Source organism: Simochromis diagramma, unplaced genomic scaffold (assembly GCF_900408965.1).
Source record: "Simochromis diagramma unplaced genomic scaffold, fSimDia1.1 OVJJ01000501.1, whole genome shotgun sequence".
Taxonomy (NCBI): domain Eukaryota; kingdom Metazoa; phylum Chordata; class Actinopteri; order Cichliformes; family Cichlidae; genus Simochromis; species Simochromis diagramma.
In genome coordinates, this window is record NW_024387320.1 from 5,848,508 (window position 1) to 5,867,928 (window position 19,421).

Sequence of the window (19,421 nt, forward strand, 5' to 3'; positions counted from 1 at the left end):
TTACCCACACTCCTCCCTCCTCTCCCACAGAGATATTTGGTGGTAGATGTATCTTTTCAACCGTGTGACAGGAGACCAGCAGGAGCCCTCTTCCTAACCCCAGCACCTCTGACTGACAGCTCCGGAAGCTTATGGGGAGGTGTGGGGTATATACTGTAGCGATATAATTCCTACAGTAGCATGTTATGCCACTTTGGCCCTCTTTAGAGATAAAGAAGAAAAAAACTATATGTCTTGACTATTTATCAGTCCTAAAACAACCAGTGTGAATGGGTTGGTGACTTAACTTCTCTGTTAGTCAGACTTCTGGTAATATTATGATCCTATTTCGTTTTCATTTTGTTTGTGTTCCTACTACAGGATCTGGTCAGATATATAGAGATGTTTGAGCTTTGTCCAAATGTTGTAAAAACAAAACACGAATAAATTAATATCGAAAAGTAATTAAACTCCATGTTTCTCCTGCTGTTAAGGCAGAAGCAGTGGAAAACCACAGACTGTCCCGAGCAATGTCATTGGTCTCCATCCCCTATCAGAGAGCTGCACCCAGGGAAGCAAGGAGTGTGAAAAGAGGAACCTTGTTAAAGGTCAGGCATGATGGCACAGCTCTTTTAATTCACAGCTTTTCTTCTCACATCTCACAGGGAATGGGTTGTGCAACTGTGGCAACTGCGAGTGCTGGGACGGCTGGAACGGGAACGCTTGTGAAATCTGGGTGGGAGAAGAATACTGAGGCCAACAGAGAACAGGACACTGGGTTCAGAGAATTGAGACCTGGCTGCCCAGTGTGACCAGCAGCACCACGAGTCACGACCAAGCTGGTGAAACGCCAAGTTATCGAAACCACGGGGAGGAGAAAGGAAGACTAAACATGGACGTAGCTCTGCATTTCACAAACAGCATTCATTGTTTTATTGTACTGGTTACAAACTATCCTTTTAAAACTGGGTTTTGTAGATGAAAAGAAACAGCCATAGCTCTGTGCTTAAATCATATTACAATGTAAACATTTATGTTTTCAAAGCAGCTTTTTTTTTTTGGATATTGTAGGAATGCTTACATATTTCAAATGGCTATATATAATAGGATGCAAGTACATGACAGTTTCAAATGCTGGAGAGAGGATAAAATGTATCATTAAGATGACTTTGTAGTAATATGTTTGATACTGTGGTCTGTTTTTACTGGTAAATGGTCTGCCCTTCCCACACTGGACTGAAAGTTTACTCGAAAGCTCGAGGCATAGGTTACGCTGACGTTTTTATTTCTTTTTCATAATAAAACATTAAATGTGCCGCATGACACAACATTTTGCATGGAAAACAATGCAAAGACCTTAATCATACATGGTTACAAATTTGTTATAACATGACATAACTCCAATGGGCATACTTGCAATGGTATATATAGAGAGAGATATATTAGAAAATAAATCATTTTATTAGTGCCTACTCTCCTCCGTCAAACAAACAGTCTGCCCTGAAACCTTTACTGTCTTAGTAGTGGTTAAATTCTAAGTGGAAGAAACAAAGAGAAGGGAATAAATAGTTCAGTTGTGGCATGCTGGATGTCCATGTCACTTCAAATGGTGGTATCAGGGGATGAGAGCTGCACTGACACAAGAGCTCAGTCACCACTTGAAAAAAGGACCGATAAGAAGTCACAAAGGAAATTTAATGTAAATTCTACTTTGGCCTTTTTCATGCTTAAACTAGCCAATCCCCTCTGTTTTCTTTGTCCCCGAAAAATGACAGGTGCAATAATATACTGCACACTATATTGCATTAAGTATGTTACTGACTTTACAGTATACCTTTATATAAATATTTTTTATTCAATATGTTGTATAATGTGTATACAACAAACACAAACTGTATAGTGTAGACAAACTCGTTGCATATATGTAAAATTAGCGGTACATACCAACAGTTCTTGATTGACATAGCCTACTACATGCAGTTCATCAATGCCATCCTCTCCCCATGCAACAGATGGGACAACATACAAAATAAGAGGTTCGAAAACAGAAGCTAGGATATTCTCGTAACACATTTGAACAAATGGGGTAACAAAGCAAAAACGCGATTGGGATCTGGAGACGAAATCGACACACAACCCGTATACGAGAGAGATGAGGACGAACAAAACAAATGGCGGCTACAGCAATCCAAACAGATGTACTTGTACACACTGGTCATTTACAAAAATAAAGCCAGCCTTGAAGGAGCCAGTTAACTGGGCTGCAGGGCTGGGGCAGTCACCAGCCCAGCATGTAGAGTTTTGTAAGAGCGAGGATGACAGTGGTTTCCAGCTCCTGTGTGTGTGTATATGACACCATTTTTAGGATTAACAGCTTTGTACAGACAAATATTGATATCTATGTGATGTGCTTTGATGTGTTGTAATAAGAAATGGCCATGTATAATCCCAATAAACTCAGAAAAATGATATTTACCAAATCAAGTTCTTAATATAGTTGCACTTTTAGCAGCATACGGCAGCAACGATCTACTTAATGTTCTAAATCTTACTTAACTAAACTATTAGGAAAAGAAAAACCAGTAAAGCAAGACGAACATAAATACACTGATCACACAGAGCTTTGATAAACTGCTAACAGTCATGATGAAAATGCAAAACAAAGTGCGGTGAGTGTGCCGCAGCCGTGATACATGCCTGTTCAACTCCTACACTGAACTTCAGTGCTCATCCATTTGCACATAGTGAAGAACAATGCCCATACCTTACTCCTTGTAGAAAATACATGCATGTGATTATTCAAGGTATATGTACTTTTCCAAAGTGACATCAGTCAAGACCTTTGTGGATCTGAGCAGAGTTGATTATTCTGGACAGAACAAATGCTATCACAGTGAAAGCTTCCGTGAATTGAATCAGAAAGAGAATCGAGATTTGTTTTCTTTCTTTCTGGTTTTTTTTTTTTTTTTTAAGAATCAGTTCTTCTTGGGATGAAAAAAAGACTTTGGTCATTTCAGAATGGATACATCTGAGTGTGTTTTTTTCAGTGAATAATGCTACGTGTCGTCTACATGGATGTATAGGGTGGGTGAGGCACCTTTGGCCCAGTGGGGACTGGGAACTTGTTTTTGCATGCCGGGAATCAAGGTCCAAACAGGCACGTGATAGGCCAAGATGATCAGAACTGGACTCTGCATGCTGAGCTAGAAGACAAATTCTCTCATTATAATAATAATATCTAGTCTTTTAAAAAGTTATGATTTTTAATAGTCATTTTCCCTAAGTTTTATACAGTGAAAATGTTATAATATAAGCCATCTCTTGTATATCTGCTGCAAGAAGAGAGAACACAATATTAACCTTGTCCATGCTTTAGCTTGCTGAACCAAATAGGGATGCAGCCAGTGTAAATGTCACCTACTGGTTTTCAGCCATGTTGTTTTCTGGCTTTATGTAGACACTGCTGTAAGGTGGCTGCCAGTGCTGCAGTTATAGACCATCTGGGTCAAAGCCACAAGCCTTGCCTCATAGTCCAAAGAAGTCGGTGAGTGAGGGACAGAGGCCTACAAGGCCTAGAGATATTCCTAGAGCCCACGCTCTGAAATAAGATTAAAGAAAAATAGACTTCAGATTTTCTATTTACCAGAGAAGGCGGACAGAACCGCTGGTGGGACCTAGATAGTGATATGTATACACCATTCCTTACAGCGCTCTCCCACCCACACACACATCTGTTTATAAATGTGTATGTGTGTTTGTATGTGTGTAGGGAGCTCCTCGCATTGATTGCAGTGGCGGTAATTAGCACTTCATCAGCTATGATTGCAGGAGCTATCTGCCAGCCTCCAGCGTGTTTTATTGGCTGTTTAAAAAAAAAAAAAGATCTCAGATTTTCAACACAAACTTTGTGTGTCTGTCTATTAGAGTGTGTGCATATTGTAGGCAAGAAGAAAATTTGGACTCTTTTCCACATGTCTTTGCTTTTTATGCCACATTTGTGTTCATGTGTTTCTTAGAAAATCACGCAACCCCCTTGCAAAATGTTTTCTAGGTTACTTGACAAAGAGAAAAGTGTGACTAAAGATAGAAATAAAGGGAGAGGGGGACGCACTTGTAAAAAATAGAGGACAACAGTCCAAATAGTTACTCTATCTATACAGTCTCTATCCCAGAACATAGCTGGTGAACTGTGGTATAGAAAATAGATCTGAAGGTACACAGACTCTGCTGCAACAGGGCATCATAGACAAGGGGGAGGTTTTTAGGGGGAATCATCATCAAGCAAAGTACCAGAAGCGTCATTGTGAAACGCACGTCCCTCCTGGGCTGGATGAAGTCGGCCACCTCAGGAATCCATCTGCCTGTGCTGAGGCAGCTGGAGAATTTGAGAGAATGAGGTGGAGAAAAAGGAGGAGCGAGAGAAGAAAGAAAGGGAGGTTCGCCTGGATCTGCAGAAGGGTCTGGAGTCTAGTTGGATAAAGCCCTGTCTCCGTCGCATTCCTCCCCTCCAACACATGCACATACACTAGGCACTGGCGTGGCTATGTGGTGGGTTTGTCGGGCTTGCTGACGGGTTTCCCTCCGTTCATCACTGCCGGCTCACTTGTGCTTTTACTGGGAGGTACTGCTGCCTTGGGCACTGTCTCTCCAACATCATGCAAAGATGGCTCTCTGTACATGGCAACTGTCAGGGGTGAAAAATTAAGGGGAGAAAACAGAGAGAGTTTACACATTGAAAATTACTAAAGCAGCGTCTATCCCCTATTCTTGTTCTTCAGTCCTAACGTGTGGTAAAAACACAAAAAATCCTCAAATTCTCACACATCGAAGACAATAGGCAATTTACCGAAGGAAAATAAATTCGTGTTTTGATTAACTGAGCTTTGCACTGACTCACTTTTTTTTTTTCATCTATCTGGGCTGATGGAGACACAAGACACAATCTAAACACAAAGACTTTTTGACAAAGCTGCAAAGGAGTCTCATTATCCCCCACTTTACAGCCACTACACTACAGCTGTAACGGTGCCTTGACAGGACACTTCAACTTGATTCTCTGCTTAAATAATTCGAAGCAATCAGGCTGGTGGCTGACAAGATTGATGGTGGCATCTGCTGGACTATCAACATTTCATGCTGCACTTACAGAACAGCCCTGCCTCCTATGCTCTATGCTTATAGGAGCAAAAGAATGAATCAGCACACAAATACAAAAGCATATCAAACATATACTATATTCTATACAGTTACATAGTTATACAATTAGTATTATGGAATCTTGTCATGTAGTATGATGCAGCAGTTGTCAAGCACATTATGTCAGTTTTGGGTGTTTTTGCATCCATACATGCATAATCGTCTTATCTGTATGTCTGCTACATACCTTCTAATGGCTTGGGCAGGAAGTGAGCAGCTGGTTTTGTTTTTTTCACTCGGTTCCCTTTCATGGCTTGGCCTTCTTTATTGAGCCCTAAGAACCAAGCTCTTCCCGATTCCTGTTGTCTGTACAACATGGACGAGTAGATCACATAGTAGTTCTCGAACACCGACTCTTTGAACTTGCATTCTGCTGTAAAGAGTTCCTGCGGAGAGACAAAAGTGGAGGAGACAGATTTTAAACAATGCTTAGAAAAAAAAAAATGAAAATGATACTTCACGAGGCTATAATCTGCACGGGGAGACATTAAAGCAGGCTTAAATCAATGATTCATGGTTCACATTGTGTAAGAATAAAAAAGATGTCATAATTTATATTTAATGTTGAATGCGGGTCACCGGGACAAGTGTCATCTTTATTTCAAACTCACATTGTGCAGAATAATGTGAAACCACCCAACTAGTTAACATGAACTTCACACTTCTGCCTGTCTTGAAAAGGATGAGCACTGCAGAGCCTCAGTCGGTGTAAGCATGCCTGATTCAGGCTGAACCTGACGATGCAACTCTCATTCTCTCCTTGGCCTTAACCTTGACATCTGATGTTAGAGCACTCGTTCAGTCAATTAGCTCATGTTCCTGGCAGAAAGTATAGATTGTTAGACTGTGACCCGAGGACCACCACGCCTCACCCCAGATGCCAAGCCAGACTTGCTTCGCTAGTTTCTCAATGTTTTTAATTGGCAAAATCCAAAGGGGCTCATTTCCCCCCACATATTATATCTGCTTTAAGCAATTTGTCTATGACTGTATTCTGGACTTTGTTCAGATAATGATAGAGCTAATCAAGTGATTCTTTCATCCTTTACACCTCAATCTGGCTATGACAAATGAAGACAGAGGCACCACATCTCTTTCTGCTGTTACCTATTCATCTCCAGCCAGAAGGGTAATAAAAACGTTTTTTACACTGTCTGCCCCAGCAAGCTAAAAATAAAGGCATTCATTGGGGTATATTAATCAAAGCGTACAAAGGAGACATCCACCACATCTGTTGTGAGCTGTTCACACTGAATTGGTTCATAAAACCACAGGAAGTGTCATACTGCTGTGGTTCTCAATGTCTGGGGTCAGTGACAATATTCCTTAGAGATCACTATAAGGAGTACCTTCTCAGCTAGAAATATGTAAAGTCTTCAATATAATGGTTGTGTTATATGCAATATCATCACCTAACCACTGCGAACTAATTTCTATGCTAATCAATGTAAAACTAAACACACAAACATCTTTATGAAAGCGAGTCTTTGATGACTGTTTATCTATTTTTCCGCACCCCTTTGATTCTATGCTAATCTTCAGTAGATAAAACAGTGATTATGTTCACAGTTGTTCAATGTGTCAGCATGCTAATAATAATTATCCTGTTGCAGGCATTTCTTCATAAACCAGTGTAAAATATTGATCTGACAATGGTGCTTCATGAAAGGTTAGGGGATCTTTGGGGACTGTTCTCCGACACACACACACACACACACACACACACACACACACACACACACACACACGCACAAAAGAGGAAAGAAAAGAAAGGTCATTTCTGCACATTCTGTGCAGTACTATGCAAAAGTCTTGATTCACGCTTCATCAGGGAAATAGCTGCAGCAATTTATTAAAACATCTGCAGCCATACACGGAAATACAATATATTAGGCGAAAGCAGAGTTTGTACAATTCTAAAATGCTGGAAAGTCAATACTTGTTGTGGCCACCTTTATTTTTCTGCACAGCCTGAACTCTCTTGAACTCTCTTAGTCAAGCTCTGGAGTAGTTTTCAGGAATAGTTCTCCAGGCTTCTTAAAAGACACTTCAAAACTCATCTTTGCATATTTTTTGTCTTTTGTTCTGTTCTCTGTCAAGGTGATCCCGCACGTTGTGGTCTGGGCTCTGGGGAGGCCAATCCATGACTGACAGTGTTCTGTTGTGTGTTTTTCCTATCCAGACATGCTTTTACTGCACTGGGATCATTGTCGTACTGAAAAATTAAGCCATTGCCAATCAGGCATTTCCCCGATGGTATTGCATATGATCACAATATGACTAAAACCAGGATAGAGCCTTCACTGTGTTTTGCATGCATTGTTGTACCTCTCTCCTGACCCACTCTATACATACTGTACTGACAATGACTTGAATCAGAAATTTAGGTTTGGATATATCACTCCATAACACTTGTTGCCACTGATTTTCAGTTTAGTTCTTGTGTGTAAAAGTGAATACTCCCTGACTACTTGCAAGTGGTTGCTGGATGCTGCTTGCAGTCATTGTGAAATTGATTGCTGAAGCCTCAGTCACACAGGGCTACAGTGGTCGCTGGGGGAAAAATGTGTATTGCCCAACTAGTTGGTGCGTAGTCTGCTGAGGCTGACTGTCACTAGGTACAGTGCTGTACATGAATTCTCCTTGAGATTGATTTGGCTGCTAGATTGTCACTCTAACCCAGGGGTTGGCAACTCCAGGCCTCGAGGGCCGGTGCCCCGCAGGTTTTAGATATCACCCTGGGTCAACACACCTGAATCACATGATTCGTTTGTTACCAAGCCTCTGGAGAACTTCAGGACATGTTGCGGAGGTAATTTAACCATTTGAATCAGCTGTGTTGGATCAAGGACACATCTAAAACCTGCAGGACATCGGCCCTCAAGGCCTGGAGTTGCCCACCCCTGCTCTAACCCATAGTTTGAATGAAAGAAACCGACTTATCTGCAAAGGTTTGTCTACTGCTCGCCAAGTGGCCACAGAACTGTGAGGAGTGTGATGCAAACAGGAAACAGACACCATTCATCTTCTAAGTACTGTATAAGATGAGCACTTTGAAAAATGTGGTTTCAGGAATAAGGCACAACTTGGTGCCGCACCCTCTTTGCGACTACTTTCACCGAGTGACATCGAGCAGTTAACCAACCGGCTGAGTAATGGATATGCTTCCCTTATGACCAAAGGTTTTCAGGGAATTGTTAACTGGTTTCCAGCCCTGTGTGACTGAAGCCTTACAATTAGATGTTGAAGTATTTCACACAGTATGACCAAATGTATCTAGTGGTGCAAGATAAAATGCAGGTGAAACCCAAGTCACTTGAGTTCATTCTCTGAGATGTATCACACTTTCTACCGAATTTTCATGGAAATCCTGCGCAATATTCTTCTGAACAGTTTTCACTAATAACAGACACGGCAGTCAGCCGGAAGAATATTGAGCAGGATTTATCTCATGGGGTTTCTTCACAGCAACATTTCATGGTAATACATCAAAATGTTGCTGAGATATTTCAGCCTGAATAAAGCAGTGGCCTAATAAATCTTGCCATCTCTGGAGAGAAAAAAAGTTCTCCTCTCTTGAATATCAGATTTTTCATAGTTGGGGATGATGGGGCTCTCTCTGTAACAGCAGAGGTCATTATTTATGGGCTAAATGCTTAGTTTGGAACACAGGACACACAATGCCATGATTATCATGTAATTAGCGCTTTGCTGAATTACCCCTGTCAGAGCTTATCCTCCAGACACTATTCAGCTGAAAGGAGAGCTGAGCAGGAAGGAGCAGAAAGACACTCGGGATTACAATAATGATGCTAAGAAGCACCCGGCTGCATTTTGAGTGTCCTTTCTATCCTTGCTCGAGGACTCGTGGGCATTTCTGAGTGGAAGGCACAAACGCATGATGCATAACACCAGCGTCCGCTGACATGTCAGATAAACAAAACTCCTGTGAACGTCCACAGTTGGTTGCAGATATAAAGTATTGAAATCGTTATTGCAGGTCTTCAGAGGTACTGAGAGGTCAGGGTGGTATGGTTAGATATTTGTCAGAAAAATTCAGCCCCCTGACTTTGGTCTGTCTCGACAGTGATTACATTACACAAGAGAGTTAACTTCAGTCTATTCTAGTGGTGAATGTAGGGATTAGGATCAGAACTATTAATGCTGCTTTTATAGCAGACCGCAGAGGCTGAGCAGGACAATCCACTGATAGGCAGACAAACCGCAGGCTGAAGCAATAAAAACGGAGCCTTACATGACAAAACCCTGAGCACGAGCCCGAGCGCGTTCAAATCAAACAAGCATTCTCTCCGGATGATGATGCGCAAGCTCAACCCCATCATTATTTGTCGTGTGTCAGCGGCAAGCAGTAGTTTGTCATATGGCTGCTTATTATGTCCAAGTTGTCAGTAAGGGGGGATGAGTCCACACTGCCAGGGAGGTGAAAGAATGTGGTTTTATTGGCTGTACACAAGAGTTTGCAGCAAATTGTGGAAAAATGCTGTCTTAAGGGGCGGCTGTCATTTTTCTTCTGGATAAAACACCAAAAAAAGAACAAATTCATTCGTTAAACAAACTAACCACTGTTCTTTAAGAGTGGTTTAAATGATTTTTCATGCTATAGAAAACTGTTGCTGAGCCGATTAGAAGCAAAACGTTTTTACCTTCATGGTTCCTTGACTTGATTCAACAAGGTAATTAATTCTGCTTCTTCCTCGTCAGGTGAGCTGCACCCCAGGTAATTAGGCACATCATTTTGATGCCGGTCCAGCACTGATTACTTATATAACACCTACAAAACAGCCTGGAGTCAAAGCAATCTATAAGCTGGAGCCAAGTCCGTAATTGTGGTTAATCAAATGCCTTCACATAGATGCACGTCTCTGTTTATGCAGGCTGAGCAAGTGGAGGTGGTTTGTTTGTGGAATGAGACGTCTGGTCAACATAATCAGTTTGATTGGAGTTTGGAGCAGAGGAGGCAGCTATAGCAGACAAAATGTTGATTGCATTTGAAGTGTGTATTTCAGTCATATCATTTGTCATATTCGTTGTCTTAACCCAAAACATCCCTCTTTTTTTCATTTGTTCTAATTTCATCACTTCAAGAAAATGTATGTGAGTACCCAAGCAGAGATTAGGCACAGCTAGAAACTACCGTACACCCATATTATGGCTTTTTTCTACAAGTAGCTCCTCGACTCTACTCAAATCGACTCAGAACTGAGTGGTTGGTTCGGTCATTTTTCATTACAACTGAGTACCACATCAATGTGTGTGGGGTCGCTGTAGGAGCATGGCCAAAAGTCCTGTGATGTCATTTGTATGCGACACAAACACAGCACAACAACTGAAGATATCAAGGCGATGGTATACCTGCTGCTCAGTCTATCGCTTTTAGTCTGACTCAGTTTTTGTGCAGCTGTTTCCCACGTTGCCAGGTTTCAAAAATGGCGGTTTGACTTATGCGAAGAAGTCGCTCTCATTAATCAGCAAGTGATGCCAATTAGTGGTGTGCAGTCTGCTGATGTCATATTTTTGGATCGACTCAGCTCGCCCCGGCTGAGCAGGTACTAAAAAGTATCTGGTACCAGGAACTACCACCTAATGGAAAACCCTAAAAACCAAGTTGAGTTGTGCTGAGTTGATATTAGTGTACTAGTCATATTGTGCGTATTAACTTTATCGTGTCAAAATAGAAATTAAACCTCTCCTAATAGTTGACCCAAAACTGATCAACGATTTAGCCTGCTCACACTTTACAACAGGGCAAATGGAGATTAAAAAACAAAACTGAAGGGAGTCACCCAGATTTGTAGTATTCTGCAGACATTTAGCCTCTTTTAGCTGTTTGGCTTCACTCTCACCCCATTCAAATAACTGCTGTTGTTCCACGACACTTGGCTAAACAGTTACAGCATCAGTTTCTGAACAACTCAATCAGGTATTGGTGTCTTTTTTGTTTTGCTGCCTGAAAGGGACAAAATCTTATTTTGCTGCACTAATTTGATGAAAATTAAACTGCTAGAGCTGAATTTAATGAGACCTTTGCTTGTCTCACAGACAATTTTCTTTGAATGGCATGTCGCAAATAATATTTTTTATGTACATGGAAGAGTCTTAAGAGTGCTTTAGCTAAGCCACCATTCCAGTGGGACTTTATTAAGGTAAAACAAACACCTGGCTTTTCTAAAACCCAATTGTGCTTTTCTTGAAGAAATGTTGCTGCGGGATTGATTTTGTTGTTTTGTGTTCACCACAGGCAAAATAGTACATTTAGAAGGACAAGCCAGATTCACTGAAAAATTCATGGGTTACGTTCATGTAAAAACAAAAACAAAAATCTTTTTTTTTCCTCGTTTAAAATCTTTGGCATTAAATTCCCCTTATATCAAAAAAGGACCCCAAGCAATTCTGATGTTGACATATGAATTTGAAGCTGTATGAAAAACCAGAAAATGCTCTCTTTACATTCAGAGGTGTGCACTAAATATTTTCTACCCAACATCAAACTGATATCTCGGGAAAACATGGGTGACATTGAAGGAGAACAGGGAGAAGGAGACTCAGACACACTACACACTTTCACACCAGTGGAAAATCGAATCATTTTTGAGGCACCAAACGGTTGATTTTCTTCCCACTCGATCTCCCCCGCCTGGCGCTCCCACATCAGTGGCTCCCTGGCTCGTGATTGGCCATGCTCTGAATGGGAAGGCCATAATTGACCTTGGCCACAGACAGCGTGAGGGCCAAAACAGCTCAGCCCTACATAATCAGCCCCGGTCACCAAAGCAAAAAAGACAGGCACAGAAATAAAGAACAGCCAGAGCAAAACAGAAAAACTGACCAACTCATGGGGAGAAAGGTTGAGGGGGGAAGAAGTGGCTCAAGGGAGCGTTAATCTTTCTACAGAATACATTTTTAAAAAGGCACATGGATACAGAGAGAGCGTGAATTAAAAAATTCCCCGAGTAAGAGTAATTACAGTTTAAAAACAAGAGAGTCACTCTAAAACAAAGACTCTTTGGAAAAATCTCCATAAAGGTCACGATTGCAAAGCCTCCTAAAAGTAGGTGAGTCGAGGTTCATGTGGGAGGGGGCACATTATTATGCAGAGCGACTGCTCACTACCCCACTGTGGAAATGAAGAAATTGTTTATTAATGCTGCCAGCATAAAACCTGTTAATCCATGGAAAAAGGTCAACCTCTAGAAAGCTGAGCTGCATTTACAATGCCAAGCTGCTCTCATATGTATAAGAGTCACGTCGACAGTGTGTGCAGACAACGGGGGCTTCGGCAGACCTGTCTGATTATCACCCTCAGAGAAAGAGAAGGAGACGGGACCGAATGAGGAGAGCTGGTAGTAAACAGCTGGATGAATTGTGTACGGACACGGTGTACAGTTTCCGTTTTCTTTCTTTCTTTTCCCTAAACGATCTGAATGCACATCACACGCAAGCCTATGTGCTTATAAGAGCTAAATTATGTTACGACAATAACATATACATCTTGGAAAACTTACAAACGAAAGCTTAAACTTAACGGCAGGGAGTTTATTTAAAGAAGCATAAAAAAAAAAAGCATTTTAAAAAAGAAAACAGATGACAAAAGTCAAAGTAAGATAAAGATGACTTCCTGTCTAAACCTCAAAGGCATAATGTCAGAGAAATATCTCTTGACTTTGTTCCTTGTCTTCACAGATCTTTGGATCTGCACAAAGTGAAGCTGTCATGCTTTCCAGCACTGACTCAAATGTGCAATAACACAGTGTTTTATGAGCGGCTTGGAGAATGCAGTTAAATGATGATTGTTAATCATTGAGTTCGTGTCTGGAAAATAAAGGAAAAGAAAAATAACACATAATGAAAAATAATGATGAAGAATAAAACACAATAAGACATAATGCTTAAAATTGAGTCACTTTATTGTTTATTTTTCATATTTTAATGTCTTTGGATATGCTGAAATCAAATTTCATTCTGTATTCTATAGAGGAAGATGAAGATATTTCCTTATTCACTGAAGTAGATAGATACTTCAGCGTATCATATCAGTTCATTTATGTGCACTAACTTAATATGCTTCTGCAAGCTTAACACAAATGACCAAAAACGCATGTGCTGCACTAACCTACATACTGTTTACTGGAAGGGTGGTAGAAAACAGTGGCACCCTTAAAGTGTTTGGCCACCAGAAGCACTTAAGCTTTCAATAAAGTTTCCCTGAAGGCACAGAGCCTTTAACACCAAACCAGTACAGCTCCCTTGGCTCATTACACACCCACACATGTGCACACAAGCACAGAGACACAAACATGCACAAAAAAACCTTGCTGTAGGGAAATGATGCTTTTCTCAGTGAGAGATGAATCTGTAGCATGCGATATCCAATAAATATTTAGGATCTGGGTTTAAAAAGAATAAAAAGTGCCTTTCTTGGCTTGGAGTGCTCTGCTGGTTCAGTAAGAAACTCTCAAAAAAATCTCTAAAGCCCTCAAAAGACAGTTTTGGAGGGCTTAATGCTGCCATGAATGATTATAGATTGTATAACAGACTTCATGCACAACAGAATTACACAAAAAAAAGCAAGATTTATGCCACTACTGTCCTCCAGTTTGTGATATTGAAAATCTCAAAATGAGATATTTCTTTAATATCAGTTTCATTAATTTTAAATATTTTCAACACTGCAACAAACACCACCCCTAAACTTATTTCACTGGGGTCAGTTTGAATGTGTGGGAAGTGGAACCCATTGAAAGGTTTCAGAATAAATCACTGCAGATTGTAGCGAAGAAGTATATGAGAAAAAATATTCTGTTCATATTCAATTAAAAAAAAAAAACGCATTGCAAGAGAGCCTGCTGGTGAGCAAATACACAAAGTGCAACCACCCACGCCTAGATCAGTGGGGATTAAATGTGTGCGTATGTGTGTGTCTTTGTCCACTCTGCTGCTGTTGATCCTTAAATTGGGGCCAGATTGGTGTCAAGGCAGCCGGATTTTTGCTAGATTGGCTTGTCATCTTTTGTCGGGCAAGTCAGCAATCTATTCTGTGCAACAAGCTGACAAGCATATCTCAGACATGTTGACATGTATTTCTAGAAGAGTGCATGGACATTCGCACAAGTCCAAGCACAAACAAAAAGAAACAAGGATACTCAAGGCTTACAATGCAAGCCCCCCCCCTTCAAAAAAAAACCAAGAGGTGAGTCTGCAGGTACAGAGCTTCCTCTCCTCAGCGTTTCTGTCTCTGCTCTGTTTGAGTTGTTTACACCCTCAGGAAAAGTGTCCCAGATTTTCTAAGAGGAAATGCAGGTCCCCTCCATGTAGATTCACTTGTAAGTGACTCTCACTGTTTTGCACTTAAACAGCTTGAGATGCAGAAAATGCTGTAGTGATGTCAGACGATGGAACCTTGGTGAACAAAACTCAATGGTGGATCAGAATGAAAGAAATACTTTCTGAAGCTTAAACACTCCAAACAATTGACGAACAGCAAAACCCATCTGGATAATTGTTTCCACCACCCTGGAAGAAAGCGAAGGAGAATTTGTACACTCTTCAGGAATAAATTGATTGGCGCTTTGATGCTATTGTCAGGGAGAAAGCCTAGAGTTCCTCCTCCCCAGCCAAGAACATGTCACCATCTTCTCATCTTCCAAGAGAAGACTCAGCAGACCCAGCAGAACCCGGAACAACATTGCTGCCCGGTAAAGACTTGCCGACATCTTGGACTAAATCAATAAGCGATTGTCCAGCATCCACCCGAGATTGTCTCTGGTCGAAATTCTACACCTGGAATTCCACTCCTTAAGGGGATCCTTGGAAAATGCTATGCTACAGGACACGGTCAAGTCTCTTACTGCATTTAAAAAAAAAAAGATGATCAATTTCCAGGCCCATAGCACGTGAGATAACCTGATGTTGTCAGACATCCCAGAATCTGCTGAAGAGGAAGCAGAAGTTACCACTAAAACCTTCATCGAGACCCACCTGAAGCTTCCATAGGACACAGTGAAGAACATCACCTTCCACTGGGTCCATCACCTCAGAGCCAGGAGACTTGACGCCCGAATATTGTGGCCAAATTCAAACATTTCAAGGAGCAGGTGAAAGGAAAGGAACAAACTTTAGCATAAACAACCAGTTCCCCAAAGAGATCCTGGAGTGACTCAAGGTCCTGTTCCCCATCCAACGCAGCTTCAATTAGAAGGGCCCCTGTGCTGTCATTGCCGTGAACTGGCCCTACATGGACGGACAACTCTACCACGACCCCTACAACAGACTCATAGACCTGCCACAGATACAGATCCACTTAAAACCCCAGAGTTTCCTAATGTGTTCTCAGCCTGCTATAACTCTAGGCAAAGGAGAATAGCAGTTTTAATACATAAAAATATTAATTCCACAGTACTCAACGCAGTTATATACCCAGGCTTTGCAACTCATTGCGATCTCTTCACAGCAACCGTAGGGGATATACTTTCTTCTCACATGTCCATCACTCCTAATCTCGTCTGGATTATTTCCTAGTCAGCAGCTCACTGTTGAGTGACATTTCAGACACTGAGATAAACCCTATAGCTGTCAGCGACTCTAGTAAATAAGAAGGTCATTCCGGTAAGTAAAACGCAGAGATTTAATACATCATTGCATAAAGATGAAGACTTTATTAAATATTTTAAAAAAGAACGGGCTTTCTATTTAGACTATAATGACCTGTCTGGAACATCAGCAATTGTTCTTTGGCAGGCAGGGAAAGCTGTGATGAGAGGTAAAAATATTTCATTTTCATCACATAAGAAGAAAAGCGAAAACAAACATATTCAGGAATTAGAAGAAACCATTAAATCATTAGAAGAAGCCTGTGTGTCCTAGCTGGAACAGGAAATGCTGAGAAAAATACGCAAAAGTAGAATTCAATGAAATTATTGACCAAAAAACTAAATGTCACCACAAAGACTTTGCTTGCAAAATTTTGAACATGGTAACTGATCATGTCAGTTTCTAGTTAGTCAGTTAAAAATAAGTAACTTGGTATATGACCCTGAAAGAATAAACAACACTTTCAGGGACTTTTACAAAAAATTGTTGGTTTTTTTTACAACATAACCCTTTGGAAATGATCAGATGGCACTGGGTTCACCACTGACATCAGGTGAACTGCAGGAAGCCCTGAAAAGCATGCCCAATGAAAAGGTTCCAGGTAGTGGTGGATTTCCAGCAGAATTCTGGAAAATTCTGGCACCAGTACTCCACAGAATGTTGCAGAAAATCAGGGAAAATTGCAGACCACCACCAAATATGAATTCTACCAAGATTAGTCTCCTGCTAAAACCAGAAAAAGACCCTGTATTTCCCACCAGCTATTGTCCAATATCCCTTATTAATGTTGACCTTAAAATAATCTGCAAAGCCGTCTCAAAAAGATGAGAGAAGATAACACCTCTCATAACACGTCTTGATCAAACTGGTTTAATAAAAGGTTGACACTCGTCAACAAATACACATAGATTGCTTAATTTGACTACTCATGCAGTAAAAACAATTAAACCACAATATTGTCTCTAGATGCAGAAAATGGATTTCATGGAGGGAACTGGGAATTTTTATCTGGAACTTTTACACAAATTTGGTTTTGGGAACTCTTTCATAAACTGGTTAAACATATTATAGCGTTCCCCAACAGCATGTCTCCAAAGGGAGGAGGCAGGTATGCCCACTCTCCCCCTCACTGTTTGCAATTTTAATCAAACCACTAGGAGCAGAACATATGTGGATGATGTGTTACTATTTCTCCAGCATTGGCTAACCACTCTCTGTGAATTGATAAACTCTTTCTCAAGAGTATTTGATAAATTGGTTAAAATCTACAGTTCTCCGATCTATTGCTTGCTCTATAATTCTTCTTATTCTCCATTGTAATCTGGAACCACATGGCACTTTTAAAGAAAGTGGAAGACGATCTGAGTAGATGTAAGTCTCTACCCCTTAAATGATGGTTTCACTGTCACCTGACTGGTTTAGATCTGTGGACTCCCCCATCTCTAACTTCCTTTGGAACCCCCACAAACTCTTTGAAAAGTATATGTTTAAAAAAAAATGGAGTTCAAAAATCATTTTTTCATGCCTACAGAAGAATAAAAATACTTAAGGAAAAAAATCCAGATTGAGGTTGTCATAATTCATGCATGAAAGGGTTAAATAGACTACAGCGGACCAAGGATAGAGGAACACTATATGTGCCTAACTTTCACCACTACTTCTTAGCCAACAGGCTACAATACATCTCAAGATGGTTAAAACATAGCCTCTTAAATGAGCAAGCAAGAAGGTCCTGAGTTCAATTCCACCATCAGGCCGGGATCTTTCTGTGTGGACTTTGCATGTTCTCCCCGTGTTTGCGTGGGTTCCCTCCGGGTACTCCGGCTTCCTCCTTCGGGTACTCCAGCTTCCTCCTTCGGGTACTCCAGCTTCCTCCCACCATCCAAAGACATGCAGTTTGTAGGGATAGGTTAATTGATTAATCCAAATTGCCCATAGGAGTGAATGTGAGCACGAATGGTTGTCTGTCTCTGTGTGTTAGCCCTGCGACAGACTGGCGACCTGTCCAGGGTGTACCCCGCTTCTTGCCCTATGACAGCTGGGATAGGCTCCAGCACCCCCCGCAAACCTGACAAGGATAAGCGGAAGTGAATGGATGGATGGATGAAGGAGGTGCCTATTGGAGGGAAGAGAGGGGTATCTGTTCATTCAGCCTGTTCAACTATATGACATTCTGATAAAATATGACTATGAAGTGGACCATTATAGCAAATGCTGTAAGGCTCCACTTGTGTCTGTTTAGGTTTTTGGGGGTTTTTTTTGCCTAGAAACAACACTTCAGATTGCTACATTTCCAGACAGGACAGGGGAAAATAAATAAATAAAAATCTCCTTCATCTCACTAGTTCTGAACGTAAGATGAGTAGCAATCCTTACTCACTACTTACTCTATTAGTAATGGAGTTCTATATTTAGAGTTAGCTGTGTCACCAATGACAGTAAATGGAAAGGAATTTTATTGTATTTCATATATAAGTATGAGGTAATATTATATACCAATACACATTTACTGCTAGTTAGAATAAGAGGTATAGGAAACTACAGGCAAAAGCTTGGAGTGTGCTTGGAGCAGCAATTTGCCATTAGAGCACGTAATCTGACTGAAGGATGAAGCGATCTATTTTCATACAAGCAAAGATGACAAAATGTAGAATTTTTTTTCGTGTCAGGCACACCTTCATTCTTTGCCCTTTCATCTTTTGTGACACCTTGTACTGGGTGGGTGGAAGAGCGTGGCAGAGGTTGTGTTTACACAGATAAAATGCAGTACAGTGCAGTTTTGGTAGCAGGTTTGGCATGGCATTATGCGGGAGCACCTCCTCTTATCATGAATGCAGGCACGCTCTTTTTCTAGCTTTAATTGATGCCAGATACGGACCATGAATTGTTCAGAATGCCAAAAGCTTGACAAAGGTCTTAAAACATGGCATGGCTTTTAATGAGCTGTTGCCAGAGCATGCTTTTTGCTTCTCTTTTATGTATGAATTATAAATTTAAGGTCACCAAGGCACAGCACTAAAAAAAAAAATCACATTGAATGGCAGCTCTGGTAAATGACAAGTAATTGTAAATCATTCTGTTGAACACAGCTAAGGTGACAGGTGCTGTACATTTGTTCAGAGAGTTACCAGTTTATATAATAAATTCACTGATTAATTGGTAAATTGTGAGCTTTTTGCTTTAGTTGACTGAATCACTGGAGCCCCAACATGGCAGCAAGACTTACATATGAAATCTGAAATGTAAACTTTGTGTGCAAACAACTATAGTGTACTCTAGACTGACTCTAACTCACACAATTTAAATTATTATTAGTAAGACAGATGCTCAAGTGCAAGTACACATGAGTACACATAATCTCCACTGACTGCATTTCACACTCAGCATCATGACCCTATGTCACTCCTGGCGACCATGAATTTTCATATCCAAATGAAACAGATACAGTATGGACTGAAACATGGTTTGAAAAAATCTAAATATATTGGTCTGATCCAGGATTCAAAAGAAGAAAAATGATCCACTGAAGAATCACAGTAATAGTCACATTTTCTCTTGTATTGGTGGCTTCTCCACATTGTGGGCTTTTTGCTGATGCAGTTTGGGACCTCTTTCCCCGCTAAGACTGAAGTGGAGCT

At 40.8% G+C, this 19,421-nt stretch overlaps 1 protein-coding gene and 1 long non-coding RNA gene across 4 annotated transcripts in view; one reads left to right on the top strand and one right to left on the bottom strand.

Moving 5' to 3' along the window:
- The first annotated feature begins 12 nt into the window (after nucleotides 1-12).
- LOC120717421 lies at nucleotides 13-2,448 on the top strand. The gene is made up of 2 exons (XR_005692193.1): nucleotides 13-139; nucleotides 474-2,448. It is a non-coding gene; the product is annotated as an uncharacterized LOC120717421 (long non-coding RNA).
- fgf14 (fibroblast growth factor 14) overlaps nucleotides 1,001-19,421 on the bottom strand; it is a 109,950-nt gene continuing 91,529 nt past the window's right edge. For all 3 annotated transcript variants that reach the window (XM_040005391.1, XM_040005393.1, XM_040005392.1), the window contains exons 4-5: nucleotides 5,363-5,561; nucleotides 1,001-4,663 (exon numbers count right to left, since the gene is read on the bottom strand). In XM_040005391.1, the coding sequence (XP_039861325.1) occupies nucleotides 4,521-4,663; nucleotides 5,363-5,561 (342 nt within the window). In that variant the 3' untranslated portion in view covers nucleotides 1,001-4,520. The remainder of the gene's footprint in view (nucleotides 4,664-5,362; nucleotides 5,562-19,421) is intronic.